Source organism: Tuber melanosporum, assembly GCF_000151645.1.
Source record: "Tuber melanosporum whole genome shotgun sequence assembly, scaffold_105, strain Mel28".
NCBI classification, from domain to species: domain Eukaryota; kingdom Fungi; phylum Ascomycota; class Pezizomycetes; order Pezizales; family Tuberaceae; genus Tuber; species Tuber melanosporum.
This window is the reverse complement of record NW_003298761.1, coordinates 308,879-325,854: the sequence shown is the minus strand read 5'-3', so window position 1 is coordinate 325,854 and position 16,976 is coordinate 308,879. Positions and strand designations below refer to the sequence as shown.

Below are 16,976 nucleotides of genomic sequence, written 5' to 3'. Positions count from 1 at the left end.
AGAGTTGCCGAGTGAGGATTTATGAAATCCGAGCGCCAAGCATGTCTGTATAAGGGCTGAACTTTCTATGCCCTAACACAGTCCTCCCCAACAACACAAATGCTGCCCACCTAGAACTAGCGAGACCCACACGGAAATCGAGCAGCGCTCAACACCACCCAACGACGACAATCGACAAACCACCAGGCGCACCGAATTTTCCCCCTGGTAAACCAACAAAGTCGACGCAAACATGAAGCTTAATATTGTAAGATTTTTCCCCTCTGTTTTCGACTCGATTTTTTTGATGTTCCTGGTTTGAACGTGCGTCTAACTTTTTGACAAAATCTAGGCGTAAGTTACACTTCCCCTCATTCAAACAACCTGCATTTTTAGGCGATTCCCCCCGAGTGTAGAATTGGTGGGGGTCTGGGGGGTGGATTAGGGACAAGGTGTGGAGCCACCAAGGCTAACTTGCCTTACAGCTATCCCGCCAATGGGTCACAAAAACTCATTGAAATTGAGGATGACCGTCGTCTCCGTGTCTTCATGGATAAGCGTATGGGACAAGAGGTTCCTGGGGACAGTGTTGGATCGGAATTTGCTGGGTATATCTTCAAGATCACCGGTGGTAACGACAAGCAAGGTTTCCCTATGAAGCAGGGCGTCATGCACCCTACTCGTGTCAAGCTCCTCCTCTCTAAGGGGCACTCTTGCTACCGCCCCCGCAGGACTGGAGAGAGGAAGCGCAAGTCTGTTCGTGGATGTATTGTAGCCGGAGACCTCGCTGTCCTTTCCCTCGTTGTCGTCAAGCAGGGTGACGGTGATGTCGCTGGATTGACCGATGTTACCCATCCCAAGAGACTCGGACCCAAGCGCGCTACCAAGATAAGAAAATTCTTCGGTTTAAATAAGGACGATGATGTATGTTTCCTTCTATCAAGATGGAGGGGGAGGTATCAGGTTGGGAGCGGTGGCTTATTGCATATGGTACAAATAGGTTCGCAAGTTCGTTATTCGTCGCGAGGTCCAGCCCAAGGATGAGGGGAAGAAGCCATACACCAAGGCTCCCAAGATCCAGAGGCTCGTTACCCCTCAACGCCTTCAGCACAAGCGTCACAGAATCGCCCTCAAGAGAAGAAGAGCGGAGGCTTCCAAGGATGCTGCGGTAAGTCTGCAGTCTTCCCTGTGCCACGTATCCACATATACTGACACGGGTATAGAACGAGTACGCGGCTCTCCTCGCCAAACGCGTCCATGAGGAGAAGGCGAAGCGTTCTGAGCTACGCAAACGCCGTGCTTCTTCTATGAGACCCGAGAAGAAGGAGAAGGCGTAAGTGTTTGTAGGTGGTGGTTCAACAAAAAAATAAAAAATTCTTTGGTGCGAATGGGTGGGGTGGTCGGAACTAAACAGTGCTTTTCTTCCTCTTTTTTTCACCTGTACCTTCTTCACTGAATAAAGTGATATTTTTTCATCAATCGGGGAGAAGAGGTTATTTCGTTCCTGGCACGGGGATTGTCTGGGAAAATTGGGAGCGATAATGTAGATCTTTCTGCTTAATTTTCATGAAGCCAAATGGGGGCTATTTTTTTCGGCCGGTATTGATATCGCGGTTGACTTCATAATCGATCACTCGGCTTTCGATTTCAATTTCGATTTCGTTTTGGCCCAAGAACTGAGCATTCATGATTGACTACTCGAGTAATCACAGCATGTAATATGCCCCGTTTATGCATAGTACCCGAAAGCGAGTGCAAAATATTAATAATAGTATTAATCACTTGCCATCACTCGGAAATCTCAATTGATAAAGTATTTGGTTAGAAGGGGAATGCCGAAGAATGATGGTTGGGATATAGGACCGTATGAGGAATATGATCTAGTACACAAATAGACTAATGCTTTGGGCACACAAAGATCATGCGTTGTCGTTTGGTGCGGGTGGGGGCCAAGCTACAAAGAAAGTAGGTAAAAGAATCACCCAATACTATAGACTAGTATAACTATTGTAAATATTAGAACCACAGACTGATGATATAAAGCAAAAGCAGAAAACCAGTGATATTATGATCTATAGTCTTTCTTGGGCATATATTTGTAAAGAAAAATGTGTACTTGACACCTGACCCGGCTGGCTCTTCTCCAAAACCTAGTCTCTAAGGCGATAGTACTCGTATCTGCCTTTGGCCACCTCTCGCTGGCTAGTGACGCCGGAGGTTCGCGGGGTTCATTCACCCACATGATAGACCCGAGGTGGTTCTGTAACAAGAGGTTACGTAGGACCAAGTACTACATAGCCTGGCAAATAACGGACTCGCAATGACGTAGGGTTAGTGAATGTATTCCTAGAAGGATGGCCAATTCACGGGGCGATCCACCGTCTGAACGCCGAGAGCATCTTCCCCGGATCACTTGATCTTGTTGTCTCACACGCTTTCTTCAATCTTACTGATAGTATTTGGTCATTCACAACCCGAGAAGCTACTCGTGAGCATTTATGACCACTTTGCTCTTTCCTAAGGTCATGGGGATCCCTCCTTGTCTGCCCGAGTTCACGGTTTACCTTGTGGTATGATTACATTCTACACAGGGGGGGGGGGAGGTAAGGGATGAAGGCGGGGGAGCAACAACCGTTTTGTGACCTGGTTGGTAGGGTGACTTATTCTGCAGATCACTTATGGCAGATCTCTTCGTTTTCAAGCACTTAAACTATCAGCCCTGCTAACTCGTGCGGTACAAGGGATAATTGACAAAATAACCTAATAATCCCCTGACGCCGCGACAGAGCCTCTCCAAGGGGTTATTGGCCAGGTCAGTGCCCTTTCCTATTTGTCGTTAAATTTTCCTATCATACAAAAACCTCTGCGCCCTGCACTAAACCCGGGAACAGACAAAGGGACAAACATTTTAGCACCAAACGAAGCCAAATCTCCAGCCTTTTACATGAAGCTTTCTACAGTACCGGCACTTCCGTTAACAATAATGTGATATACGGCACAAGATATTTGGTCTCGGCTCAAGCTTCGAGACTACGGTTGGCACTATCGATTATGAGACAGGTGTCATGGCAGGAATATTGGAGCAATTGCTTGGCGGATATCTGCCTAGGTTTAGGACATCCGAGTTAGTGCCCCCACCTTTGTGCTTAAAGGCGGTCTGATATGTCCCCGGCATGGAGAACCCGAAAATTTGAGCCTGAATTTAGCATGGGCCCTCAGATGTGTATAGAAAATTTCTCATACAAAAATTTGCCCCTGTGTTCGGGCTCTACATACCGGGGACTTATATTTGTGATGCAAGTCATAAATTGACTCCCACCCTGATTCCCTCAGACAATCCAATCCTGGTCTCATCAGATTCAAGCCATTCATGAGTGATCGGGCATGATCTGCTTCAATGGTGCAACGGGCGCATGACCATCTACTGCCACCTCGACTGCAGATAAGCCCCTCGTTACGGCACGATGCTTCATCTGTGGTCGGAGCTTGCATGAAAGGAATTCTACGCAACAAAGGGTTTTGGAATGGCAGCTGCTCCGAAGGCGTTCATTATTCTCCCTCCTGTCGCTCGCCTTAAAACCTGAAGGGCTCCTTGCATTCTTTAATACCATAAAAGGCCCCCGATTAGATGTTGTGCACTTTTCACATCCAAACGCAAGCTCCTATGGTCGGGGGGAGAGCAGCTCTAGTCCCTTGAGAAGAATAAAACCCTTATTATCCCGGGAAAATTGGTGGTCAGCTTCAGTTTGGGGAGGGGGGGGATGGGAATCCCCGAAAGTTGAATTAGGAAGGAAAAAAAAGGTGGGGCCCACCTCCACACGCATCGTACCCATCTAAGTTAGTCGCTTCGAGTGCCTTCCATAGACCCAATCAAGTGGTGTTAAACACAAGTTAAGTTTCGTTTCTTTGGTAGCTATACTCGAATAGTCTAACGAAGTCGGGATTCACACCTCTACTCGAGTAGACATCATTCTTGCTTCTAAATTCCGATGCGGAGAACTATTTAGATCAAATTAGCTGCGGTCATCCATACTTTGATATGGAAAGTATCACGGATCCTTCCAGCATCAAGGTGCGAAAATATCCGTAGTAGATCCCGCACAATACGGTCGCCATTAGCCAACAGTCTAGCCTGTTCGGAAAAACCTCACTTTCAGTACCCGAGTATTTTTGGCTGCCGAATCTGTTCACGAACTCGTAGTCTGATGCCGGGGCTCTAGGGCCCGTCTTGTACCCATTCCATATGGAGAAAGAATCATACTCAATCACTCACAATATGCAGTATGTATCTTAATAACGAGCGGGTGGGGCTAGGGAAGCTATATTGCCTCAGCTTACGCCGATAACACGCAACCTATAGCATCCCTCTTAATGGTAATTTGTTCACCCATATCTGTAATAGCGGCAGGAGGGGTATAAACGGATCTCTCGAGATTTCCGGTTCCCCAAACGAAGCTCGACTCCCCTATCGCTACCTAGAATTGTGCCGAGAGACACAGACATCAGTTGTCTCAGGTTATGGTGATGGTGAAACAAAAGCCCAACACCCGAAAATCGCAAAAATACCTTTGGGTGGAGAAGACTAATGCTCAGGGTGGTTCAAAAGAAACGAAATTTAAGCGGGGTAGATGCACACCGCATGTCTTATTAATAGACTGATGGCCAAACATGGCATGATACTAACTCTTTGTGGAGGGGACAGCTCGGGATAATACTGCGGCCGCGGGAAAGTCAGCGCGCCATAGCCTTTCCACCCTAGCCGCTGGATCATGAGTCTCTTCCACGCACACACACATTCTTTTTCACTCATCGTGGTTTATCGTGATGCTGCCGGTAGGCCCTGCAATAGCGTCCAAACCTTCGTTATATTGTTGTGCATGAGAAATTTGGCCCCGCTGGATGAGAGAAAAGGATATGGAAGGTGTGAGACTGGTCTAGGTTTGCACATAGAGTCCATGATACTAGAAATGAGTCCTCACATGAGATAGGCATGCCTTATCCCCTCACGGGCTCCAGCCAATCAGTTATGGAGATTGAGAATCGGAGAGAGTTGGGCACCACATATCCGATCCACCTATCCCTCATCAAGCTCGGCGAGTCTTTGCATTACAACATAATGCTAGAATGTCAGCCCAATTTTTATTCTATTGAGCTGAGTGTTCTATTATCTGATCAACATTCTTTTGGAATTTGTGATTTCAAATTAACTTTTGCCACGACTGTATCTTTTTTTTTTTTTTTTTTTTTTCTATCCTCCTTTGCTTCCGGTCATATGTATTGACCATAAGACTTTGGTGCCCAACAAATCCCTATGATTTTCATCATGTTTCAGCACTCGAAGATTGCTCCGGCGCGTAGGATGTTTCTGACTGATGGTTTCTGATTTATTTATTCTATCGTTTCGCCATTCCGAGCCTCACAGGCTTGTCTCGGGGTCCTAGTCCGTATCGGTCCTTTCGGGCCGTGACCTTCCTCATCCAGCTCTCCGGTAGCCCCTTCGAGGAAAGCCAATTATGCGCTCCCCCTTCTCGGAACCCCCATTTTCGTCGTGAATGAGGGAATCGGTTACCGTACATTCCTTGGTTTTGGATGTATGATAGAGTACCGGTACGGTATATGTGTGTAATTGGTAGGGTAGGTTTCTGGTGAGTACAGTAAAAAACTAACCTTTCCGGGGGTGAGCGGTGGAGAGGTGCACCCCTGCTGGGGCCGATATTGGTGTATCATACAAGTAGTGCTTCCTTTTAAGGTAGTTGTTCCTGTTGGTCGTGCTCGAGCACTCGTAGGGTACCTATCACAGTCAGTTTGCGAGCATCGCGAATTTTGGCGTATATCACCGATTGGTGCACGGTTTGTGAAACGTTGGTGTTTCCACGGTTTTCCCGAGATGTTTAATTGGCGAATGCTGATGATAATAGAATGATTCAGTGGATATTACCTGAAAGCAGTGGTAAGCTACATGGTGTTGTAGCATGGAATACCGTATGATAGCCGTATGTCTTCCTTTCAAGCTTCTGTTGAAGTGGACAAACGTTACTGCGGATGACCCATTCATCCTGGCGATAGGTTGGCCCGTATTGCACTGTACTAGTACAGTGCAAACAAGCGAGACCTTCCAACTTGGCTGCATGGACGTCGATATAAGCGTCGGGCCTGGCCACCGTGGTACGGGACTGTTCCCGGCGAATGGATTACCTGCAGACAATGGGAACACTGTGTGCGACCGACCGGGTCGTGGGTTTTGGATCGTGGGGATACCGGTCTGATAGTAAAACTCCCTTCATGTTTCTAGGTTGTCAGGGTGTCCACTTATCACCAAGGATCGTACTGGTCTGTATAGTCTGCGGTACAGTATTCCAGTGGAGAGAGACACCATGGATACGAGTGATTGATGGTTAGGCTTTTTTCTCTCTCTCTTTCTTTTCTTTTTTTCCCCTTCCCTCCCTTTCCCACATCTCCACAAACGAGGCGAATATATGATTGGCGTTTGTCTTGTCAGAGTTTTGTGGAGTAGGTTGAGGACTTTGCTTGCTTCTTTTCGGCCAGCAGGTGGTACGGTACTACTGTACAGTCCTGTACTCGTACTGCACGGTACAAGTACGAGCACACTCCAAGCATGCATTTCCAAAAAGAAAAAATGTTATATAACCGACACGGGTTTCTACGTATCCCACTTATTTTTTTTTGAACCCCCCTCCCCCCTTGGCCTTGTCAATAGCCTGTTGCGAAGTTATTCAGTCATGAAGCTCTGTAATCTACCGGTGGTAATACTACACGAGATTCTCGATCATGTATTCCCTTCCCTTCCTGCTCTCTTCCTCATAGCTGACTCAAGAACAGGTATCAACACCAATAGACCTCTCAAACCTCACGCTGACGAGTAAATGGCTTCAAAATCTCGCTGCTCCACGACTCTACAGACGACTGGAATTCACGCTATCGTCCACAACACAGACCATGAAATTCTGCGAGTGTTTGCTGATGCAGGGTAGAGGACAGGACTGGCGACACTGGACGCGGAGCATGCGTGTGAGTGATGAGATGCGCTCGGGGTCCGGCCGGCGGAGGAGTCCTATTTGGAGTGGACTTGCCGGAGTATTGGATGGGTTAGCTGGCTGCGGGCTGGATGAATTTGAGTAGGTTTTGTTTTTCAGTTGAGGAAAGAAAAGTATGGATTGACTTTAGCTAGCTAGATGGGATTCCCGCGATGTCCCGCCCCCAATCATCGTTAAATCACTACTGAGTTTGCGCTCGCTGCGCAGTCTAAAGCTGGAGATGCCTCTGCGCTCTCAAAACCACTTCTTCTTGGAGAGACTGGCCGTGGCCCACGCGGCATATCTACGGTCTATGCATATCTGGGGGATACAAAACGACGGACAGATGAATCGGGTCGGGAAGACGGTGGGTTTCGCTGGAGAATTGAAGGATTTGAGCCTCTGTGTGGCAGCAGATTGTGATTGGGAAGACGATGAAGACGAAGACGAGGAGTATTCCTCCTCCTCCTCTGAGGCAGGCGGGGAGAGGGAGATGGAATCGGAGGAGAGGAATAAATGGATGACCCTACCAACTGGCGTTCACAGTACACTGTCAAGCATAGAACTAAACGGCCTGTTCAACCTTCGTGATTCGCTTCACTTCTTCAACCCTGCCACCCTCCGGCGTCTGGAGCTTCGCCAATGCACCGGCTATAATTCCCTCCTCCGCGTCCTCTCCTCCCATCCCGACATCAGAAACATGGAAGAAGTGGTTTTGGGCTCCTGGGAGAACTGCGACATCGCCCGGGTCTCGGAATTCATCTACTCCTGTCCAAAGCTCAAGATCCTTCTCCTGTCACTAAGCTCCTACGCGCTCACAAACGATCTAATGCGTAGCATACTCCCAGCGGTAGAGACCTCGAGAGCAACGCTAGAAGTCCTACTCCTAGACTTCCGCCACCAAAGCAAAATCGGCAGCACAAGAGACAACAACACCAACAACGACACCTGCGTGGACAAAACCCTCTACCAGAGCCCCCGCTGGCTATCATCCATCAAGACCTTCCCCCGGATCCGCGAATTAGGCGTGAGCATCGACCTAGCGGACCTAACCTCCCTGCCAGAAATCTCCACAATCCTACCGCCCGACATACGAGTCCTGGACCTCCGCTTCCCGTGGCAAACCGTCGAACGCGACCGCGCCCTGCGCACCGCGCAGATTCAGTCCCTCGTCGACGCTTCGCCCGACACTTCGCGCCTGAAATTGGTGATCCTGGGCGATGGAGACGATTACGATGCGTGCACTTCCTATGAAGTTGTCCGTGACGCGGAGGCGGCGGGCGCAGTTGTCGCGCCTGCGAATGGGCCCAGGGGGAGCATGGTTGCTGGATGCGATCATAAGTTGTACAAGCTTAGAGGGGATTGTTTTTTTATTTAATTCAATGGGGGTGTGCCGTCCGCAGTGTTTCTCAGTGGTGGGGAGAAGGCTCCGGTAGGACAGGGGGCTTTTTTTTCTTTTTTTCCCTTTTTCACCTCCCTTTCCCCTTTTCCACAATAAATCTTTGTTTGACGAATCGAATTAGCGCTCATGGGTTGTCACTCGGAATCATCAAGATTTTCTTTCTTTCTTTCTTTTCTTTTTTCTTTTTTCTTTTTTCCTTTTTCCCCTCTTTTCTTTTTTCTTTTTTGGTTCAGATCCCCCCAACTTTTTTTTCGTTTTCACTGAGGGTTGTGTTTTGCGTGCGTGTGTGCGAGGGAGGGAGGTGGGAGTGAGAGAGAGGGGATAAACCAAACAAATGCACGCTGTCCCATCAAAACACTCGAACCTTGTCAATCTCAACGTATCACTCGTGCAGTGCGGTAATCATCAGATGAACCCCCCTGTAGTCCGGTGCCATATCCTGGAATCTGTGAGTTTGAGTTATGATGTTATCATATCCGCCCCTCCCCTCCCCCCCCCGGAAGTGAAGACAGGGATGAGGGGATAAAGGGGATTGTCGTCCTGCGGGTATCGTATCGTAACGAATCGTATCGAATCTAACTTAGATCGCCCACAACCTGGGGGCGAAGATTTGCTTTTTGAGCTGACGGGCCGTGTTCGTCCTGTTATTTTACAGGCATGCGATTTTATCCATATCGTGCTCGTAATGTAATCTAATTCGGTGGGATGGGGTATCATACCGGTATCGGTATTATTCTTATTATGGGTGTTATAGCATGGTGGCCAAACTTATCATATGACCTGTGTTATGATATCAAGTCAATTATATTGCAGGCACGGTAGGTCATTTCAGCGATAGTATTTGTAGTGGTAGTGGTAGATACAGTATCATTAAACCAAGTTAGGCTATGGTATCCACTGAAGCTGATATGTATGTACTGTACGTGTGAATCGGAATTTCCGTTTCCTTTTTTTTTTTTCATCCAGCACCGTAGTGTGGTATACTCGAGCAATAGGTAGGCAGGACTCCTTGCTTGGCCGGTTGTTTGTTTGTTCCGTTTCAGCATGTCTATGCGCCTATCGATCCATCCGTCTATCTAGTGAATCCTATTACCATCCTCTTTCCCTCGCCGTCATCTCATCTCCGTCACCGCTTTGACAAAGAAATGGTGGGGGAGGGGGAGTAAAAAGGAGCAGCAGTGGAGGTTGGAGAAGAAGGAAAAAAAGAAAAGGAAAAAAAAAAGCATTAGCCAATAACTCCAGCAGTAGGAAAGTGTTCAGCAAAGTAAAGTCAGTCAAGCAAAGCACAGGAAGAAAAAAAGAAGAAAAAAAGAAACAGCAAAGGCAGTGATCCATCAGATTCATCGCGATTGGATGGATAAAAGCCAGAACTGGGATGGGAAAGCAACAGAATCTGCATGCGAATGACAATTCCGAGGCTTCGGTTGCAGAAAACGGAAGGGCGGGACAAGAAAAGCAAAAAAAAAAAAGACTTCACCTGATGGTCTCTGCGCTATCCTTTTCAATTCCTTCGAGACCTTCCAGGATATCACTTCCCCCGAGGACCCCCCTCCACCTGAGAACCCCACGCCTGGTTTCGCTCCAGACTTCATGAAATCTGACAGTCTCGTCGCTTGCAGCTACGACGATGCATCCCTCGACTCTATTCGCGTGCTTATTTCTCTCTCGCGATCCTCCAGCTTCCCTGCGACGCCGGCCGCCACCTCCGGTGACGATGGATCCACCAACCGTGCTAACATCCTCCAGAATGTTTTCCGTGTCTTGGGATGTGACAGCTGAAGAACCGGGTGGAAAATCGTCATTGGGGCCTCCTGGGTAGGCGACAGCATATAGCGCTCTCATATCCTCCTGCCAGGGTATCTGGACCACCTGCCTACACTCGGGCCAGCTGAAAACCGCAATGCGAATGGGATGCTCAGGATTAGCGTATCCGAGTGTTGCAGCGATCTCGCGGTGGCTGTTAGACCAGAGAAGCGATGTGACTTGCGCAGAGACATTAATAGTAGCTAATGTTGCCCCGGAAAAGGTGTGGAAGAAATGGATACAGCGATCATTGGAACCACCACCTGTAGATACCAATTTAGCAAGTCCAATCCAAATAGGGGGGCACAGTGGTTGGATCATACCTGTAGCAAGCAAGCTTCTTTGCCATGGGCAAAAGGCAATCGCTTTGACGGCCGCCCCATGGGCCCACCTATGCTTTTCTCCACCTTCAAGAGGCGTAGCTTCATGATTTCTCACACCTCCACTACGGTTGCGGGTTACATCCGCAGTGCTAAAGAGACAGGCTACATTATCATTGCCACCCGTCGCGAACTGTTCTCCGTCCCCGCTCCACGCTAACCCGCAAATCTGCTGAGAGTGAACGACAATCCTCCGGAGAAGCATGATAGATGCATGAGATGCCGGCGCGGGAAGGCCCTCGCGAAACTTTCCCCACTCAATCGAGTAGTAGTAAACGTTACCAAACTCATCGCCGACTAGCAGTTCCTCAGTCTCAACCACTGTCGGGGGGGACGATTGGGAACGACCGTCACTGGAAGAAAAGCCACTGCTAGGTTGTAACCCTAAATCTGGACGGTAGGAGACGATAGGTTTCCAAGCAAAACAAGCGATCCCAGTATCGTGTGTTCGTTCAAGCCGTGGGGTGGGCTCCGCCGGGTTCCAGAGGCTAAGCGAGCCATCGATCCGACCAATCGCTAGAATGTTGCGCTTCCCTTGGAAACAAGAAAAAGCCAGAGCAGTAACGTGAGAGTTCGACCAAGCCTCGAATGGCCGAGCTCCACTAGTCTCTGTCCAACTGTATACGTCCGTGTGAAGTCCAACAACCAAAGAGTGTGTAACGGGGGAGTATGCAATGAGCGAACAATAATAATCATCTCGGAGGCCTGGAGCATCTAGAACCCTGAACGGGGTAGTGGGGATAGCTCTTCTAAGGCATCTGCGGGATGGAGAGACTTGTGGTGTCGAATCACCTGAGGTGGGATGCGTTAGAGGGAGAGGGGGACACTCGAGGAGGGATCATAGCAAAGGGGGAACCCACGGCCTTCCGCCTCCAATACGCCCTCCCAAAGCACATCACTAACAGTCTCACTTCCAGGGGCACCCATTACCCCTCCCTTCCTCCCATGACCATCCCTAGTTGGTTCATTCTCACGGGCAAAACTCAGCACTTTAGCACTTCTATCCACTCCCAGAGCGGCGGAAAGCCTCCTCTGGTGTCTTTCCATGTCGACCTCGGGACTTGTTTTATTGCCGAAAACGTTTATGGTCACTTCCCTCCCCCTCGGTCTGGGCTCCTCCCTCCTGGGCGCTGCACCAACACCTATGCCAAACACTCCAACAGCGCCAGCACTGATCCTCCTATTCAAGTTGCCGGGTCGGTAGTTGATTGGTGAGCCACCGGCGTTTCTACCATTAGGGCTATTGCTCAGATTGTTGGGGGAGATGCTACGGTTGGTAGTACCGCTACTAAGACTCCTTCTTAGAAGTCTCTCGTTATTGGAGAGTAGGTGCGCCGGTGCACTCATTCGGAAACTCTGTATGTTGGCTCTGCTCGGGATGAAGCGGTCGGGAGAGATTTTGGAGGATTTGGAGGATTGTGACATCGATCGACCGTGAGACACACGGGAGAGCCCAAACATACGGAGGGCCTGCGACGTAGACGGCGAGAGGCGGGGGCGAGCCCGTGGTGGTGCTTCATTGTCTGAGATGAAGGGGTCATGCTCGACTTCCAGTTGTTGGCTTGCTGAAAAGGGGGAGGGGGAGGTAGGAGCAGATGGGTACTGTTGAGGACTAGTATCCGCTTGGGCACGAGTGGTGATGACCGGAGTGAGTGGTAGAGATGCCATCGGTGGATAATTGGGGGAGGGGAGTGAAGCCCGGAGCAAACTCAACTAAAAAAGGGTAGTGGGTAAGGGAGTAGGGGGAAATGTAAGAGGGGATGGAGCGTGAGTCCATCCATGCTAGGAGGGAGATGCGGGTTTCGAGTGCGGGGGGGGGGCAGAGGTAGTGACGAAGCCAGAGGAAACATTCTTAGCGGTGCTGTTCGAGGGGTGAGCTCTATACTCTCTATCACGGCATACCTTCCTCCGAGATGGCGTATGCCTCGAGTACCGCAGTGTTTCCTCCATCTTAGTCAGTAAACTAATCACACTTGCTCACTCGCACAATCATAAAAGGTCGATCACAAATAATAATAAAACTAGATTCACAGAGCACTGGTTTTTGAAGTATGATGTGGCACTGCACAAAATGACTTGATTCCCCTGAGAAAAACTGTTTTTTGTAGTTGCCCTTGCTCTGATATGATTGAATGCCCATCGACAAATTATACCGAAAACTCCAGAACAATTCATTCCATTTCAGATTCTCGATTCTATTCTATCGAGCGAGGGGATTACCACATCGCCACAAATGTAATTCCAGACCCCAAAACAAAACAACAAAAATTCAACAAAAACAATCCTGCCAGTTACTCAAAGCATCAAGTAGCTCCACCCCCTCCCCCTCCTATCTGTCACACAACGTCACTACGCAGCCCCACTCTCTCAATCAATCATAATCTCTCGCTCGCATTCCACTCCAACAGCCAGACCTACCCCACTTAACAAACGAAAACCCATGAACAGTACAGGAGCACAAATTCATCTGTGATATCCCCCTTTTGACCAAACATCTCCTTTGAAACCCCCCTCTTGCGACTCGAAAACTTTGTGGTACGCCTTCCCCTCGACCATATGTGTCCTCCCCCTGACCGAACGCCCTTTCAATCCCCCCACACCTCCCCCACCTTCTCCACTCCCTCCACTTCGATCCCTGATTCAACACCCGCACCACTGCCGACTACATCCCCAAACACCCGTCAGCGCTCACCACCCAACCCCGCTCAAATGCAAATAGAACAGGAGCAGCTAACCGTCTATATGCACAACCATACAGTGCAAATCAGAAACTTCCAAAGGGAACTCCAGTGAACATTGCTATGTGGGAGAAGAGGAAGAGTGAAAAGAAAAAGGAGCAATATCTGCTACGAAAGGGTTAGCTATGGGAATCAATGTGTAGGAGGAGTAATATTGCGTAAATCGCTTGTTGCAAATGACCACTGATGACGGTGGTCGGAGGAGAGAATGTATATGATGAGCACCCGGTGATCTCTGATAACGGTAATGATCCCGCATTGCTGTAGTTGTAGTTATTGTTGGCGGTGTCGGTGTCGAACGAGGTTTTGATTTATGTTTCGTATTTGCATCTGTCTGGTGCATATCGTATTATACCGCCGTCTAGAATCCAAGAGTCGTCTAGAATCCAAGAGTCAGTCCCCTCCCCACGAACATCAAACTCACTCATCATATACTACTCACCCACTCCCCTCCTATAGTACCAATCCTCCTCTTTCACCACCAGCAAACAAACTGCTATTACCCCAACCGTTCCATAAGAATAGTCGCTGTTGCTGCTGCTGCTGCTGCTGCTAATGCTGCCGAATTCCAACATCATCCCCGACCCAGATGGAACCCCCTATTTATCCTTCCTCCCTTCCCTCCTGAAGTTGAGCGATTTAGCCCACCCCTCTACCTGCCCCACCACCCGCGACAGGACGATACCTAAAATCCCCAATTCTTAGGTTCACCATATTCACAACGTTACCCACCAACCCATACTTGTATTGTATACCACATGGCAAAACCTAAATTCCTAACCGCCAACTCTCCGCCAGGCTACCGGTATCATCATAATATTATGATATCACATTCTTTGTGGTGCGTCGTGGCGTTGCCGGTGTGCCGGGTAAATCTACGTTAGTAACACGAACAGCACTTTGCCAAAACCTTAGGTTGGAGTTTAGGTTAATAGTTCTTGGAAGGCTTCGCCAAGACATCTACAAACTTCTTCTATCTTAACTTTCTACTGGCACGCTACTCATATTATGACCCGAGGTGCTATTAAAGTTATAATATTTGCATGATAGATACTAGTAGTAGCGATTAACAAAGACATCAGGTTCCTGGAGCACCACCACATCTCACCGACCACCTAAATTACAAGGAGTGAAGTTATTTGTATCATAAAAACCACTCATCACGAGGCCCAGTCCCCCCCCTCTTCCCCCGTCTCTAGATAAAGAATCCCTCCTCACTTCCCACGACACGCGCCTTCGCTCCACTACTTCAACAAGTGAACCCGAATGTCCGTCCGTCCAACCATATGATACGATACCTCAATTAACAAGCGCCACATAAAATTAAAAGGTTCGACTCAACCCACCTTGCGAGCAGAAGGTTATCGCAATAAGTTATTGTATCATGCCTGGTAACTCCAAAGCCCACCTCCCCCCCCCCCCCCACTTTTAATATCCCACCAATACCGGTAGCATGTGTGGTTATGGTAATTAAAAAAAATTCCGTCAAATATGGTATCATATCATGCATACCGTGCTAAAGTTATCCAGCACAGCACACAGCACAAGTGAAAACAGCACTTAAATTTATATCATACCATACCTCACGATCGATCGACCCCCTTGCCAAAAAAAAAAACCTCTATCATACCCCATCGAGCAACTCGAAAGTTCCAGCTGCCTTACTGAAGTATTTATCATCGGTCGCACCAGGTCTCACACTACTTACCCTTCCTTCGCTCAGTCTACAATACCGATTACCGGTATCCCCTCTCTGTCCGTGGGCCGTGCAGGAGTGTGATAACTGAACTTCAACATCGCCCTACTCTATCCCCTCCATTTATGCTGCACGGTGTGATTCTCCGCAAGGGAATTCTTGCCCGTAGCCGGGACGACGACGTCATACGTGGTTTCCCTTTTTTGCCGATGCCCTACGGTGTCTAGGGACTCGTATTTTTTCTATAATAATATTATTATGATAATAATATTATATCTCTTGTGTGTGGGGTCCACTTGCATGATATATGATATGCTATGATATCATACCACACTCGATACCTTGCCCCTGCGTTCTCGGGTGTGGGGGCCTTGGCTGGGGGTTGCTGTTCTGAGGTTTAGGGTTGTTGTAGGGTTGTTTGAGGGTGGGGGTTGTGAATTGAGGTTTGGACGTGCAGTACTCCTCGAGTATTATTGCACGGGCGCCTAGCATAAACATAATACCCAGAGGATGGTGGGTCTGTGGGATGCGCTAGGATTCGGACTTTAAGTGTAGAATGAGCGGGTAAAGGCTGGGCTGAGCACCGGGGACGGGTACTGTACATGAGTTGATAGGCTTTATATATGTGCATATAAAGACCAACTACTGTAGCTACATACGCCCCACCCATTCAACCAAACCACCGAACCAACAAAACCGGGGAAGGAAAAAAAAATAAGGAAAAGGAACAAAAGAAACGAATATAAATTTTGCGCCCAGCAAGTCCGAAATAAAAACAAAACAAAACAAGGGACAAAAGGAACAGGTGCGTGAACACCAAGCAGAGCGTTAGTGGTAGTAGTAGCAGTAATAATGGGAAAATAAGTGCTTTGGCAAAAAGAATAAAAGGTAAGAAGTGAAAGATAAAATACACTATGAAGTGGATAAAGTAGCCTAAGAGTGGATATAGTATAAATAAATAAAATAAAAAAGTCGCCCCCCCGCAATTCGCCCCGCAGATATAAAGACACAAACAAGAAAAGCAAAGCAGAGAAAATGAGAAAGACGGTGAAGCGCGGTGCGCGGGAAATGGTGAAAAGGAGACAAGTATAAACCAGATGAAAAACCCCAATACCGGCCCTTAACGATAACGATATCTCTGAGCGCAAGACAAACAAGACAAAACAAAAGTAAAAGCAAAAAACACCTTTCCGAGTAAGCCCACCTTCTTCTACTCCTCAGCAACACTCGAAACCTCGCTTCTCCTCGAATCGCCCACCCACCCAGCATGTCCATGTCCCCTATCACCTCCCCTATCACTCCCTCCATCCTTAACTGAAGACCGACTCTGCTTTTTGCCAAGCTTCAACATTGAGAACCGCTTTCGGACGCTTCCAACGCCCCTCTCCATGGAGTTCACAATCCCACTACCGCTACTCCCCGGCGGGCGACCGCTACTAGTACTCACCCGACTCTTGGTAACCTCTTCATGGTAATTGTCCATTGGCGGAATGGGTGGTGGGGGATGTGATTCGGAATCATTGCGACGTCGACCAAGGGATTTACTTCTTGAGCGGCTGCGGGAGGTGCTTGCTGTTCTGCTGGTGGTTGATACGCTTCCGCTGTGGGAACGTGAGGAGGAGGTTTTAGGTGGCGCGGGGAGAGGCTGGAAAGATTCTTTTCGGTGATGGTTATGATTGTTTGTGGTTGCGGTTGTGGTTGCGGTTGTGGTTGCGGTTGTAGTTGCCGTTGCCGTTGCCGTTGCCGTTATGCTGGTCAGGATTCCGTCTTTCGCGTGGTTTGTGTTCGCGCCAAAGATCATGTTTGCTAGACGGCCGCGAGTGCTACCGACGACGCTTGCTGCGTCTTCGGCTATCGAGGGAGCTGTGTTAGCCACTCTACTACCAACGAGAGGGGTCGGTCGGGTGGTGTCTATTGGCTTCGGTAGCGGGGTTGGGGTTGATG

The 16,976-nt window shown here is 48.7% G+C and overlaps 3 protein-coding genes, besides 2 other annotated features; 1 reads left to right on the top strand and 2 right to left on the bottom strand.

Moving 5' to 3' along the window:
• Positions 1–232: 232 nt before the first annotated feature.
• Positions 233–247: a sequence feature (Short protein (GSTUM_00000169001, CAZ79587.1) was converted to a misc_feature.).
• Positions 248–464: 217 nt separating this feature from the next.
• Positions 465–497: a sequence feature (Short protein (GSTUM_00000169001, CAZ79587.1) was converted to a misc_feature.).
• A 2-nt stretch (positions 498–499) lies between these two features.
• GSTUM_00000168001 (40S ribosomal protein S6) lies at positions 500–1,454 on the top strand. XM_002835383.2 has 3 exons: positions 500–903; positions 980–1,147; positions 1,203–1,454. The coding sequence occupies exons 1-3, from the start codon at positions 541–543 to the stop codon at positions 1,314–1,316; spliced, it is 645 nt and encodes a 214-aa protein (XP_002835429.1). The 5' UTR covers positions 500–540; the 3' UTR covers positions 1,317–1,454.
• An 8,434-nt stretch (positions 1,455–9,888) lies between these two features.
• GSTUM_00000167001 (uncharacterized protein) lies at positions 9,889–12,461 on the bottom strand (the record flags this gene model as incomplete). XM_002835382.2 has 5 exons in its annotated part: positions 11,459–12,461; positions 10,934–11,390; positions 10,542–10,789; positions 10,200–10,481; positions 9,889–10,094 (listed from the first exon to the last, which is right to left on the bottom strand). The coding sequence occupies exons 1-5, from the start codon at positions 12,021–12,023 to the stop codon at positions 9,889–9,891; spliced, it is 1,758 nt and encodes a 585-aa protein (XP_002835428.1). The 5' UTR covers positions 12,024–12,461.
• A 937-nt stretch (positions 12,462–13,398) lies between these two features.
• On the bottom strand, positions 13,399–14,190 carry GSTUM_00000165001 (uncharacterized protein). XM_002835381.2 has 3 exons: positions 14,079–14,190; positions 13,779–14,021; positions 13,399–13,715 (listed from the first exon to the last, which is right to left on the bottom strand). Exons 2-3 carry the CDS (start codon positions 13,912–13,914, stop codon positions 13,648–13,650), a joined length of 204 nt encoding a protein of 67 aa, XP_002835427.1. The 5' UTR covers positions 13,915–14,021; positions 14,079–14,190; the 3' UTR covers positions 13,399–13,647.
• Between the last annotated feature and the right edge of the window lie 2,786 nt (positions 14,191–16,976).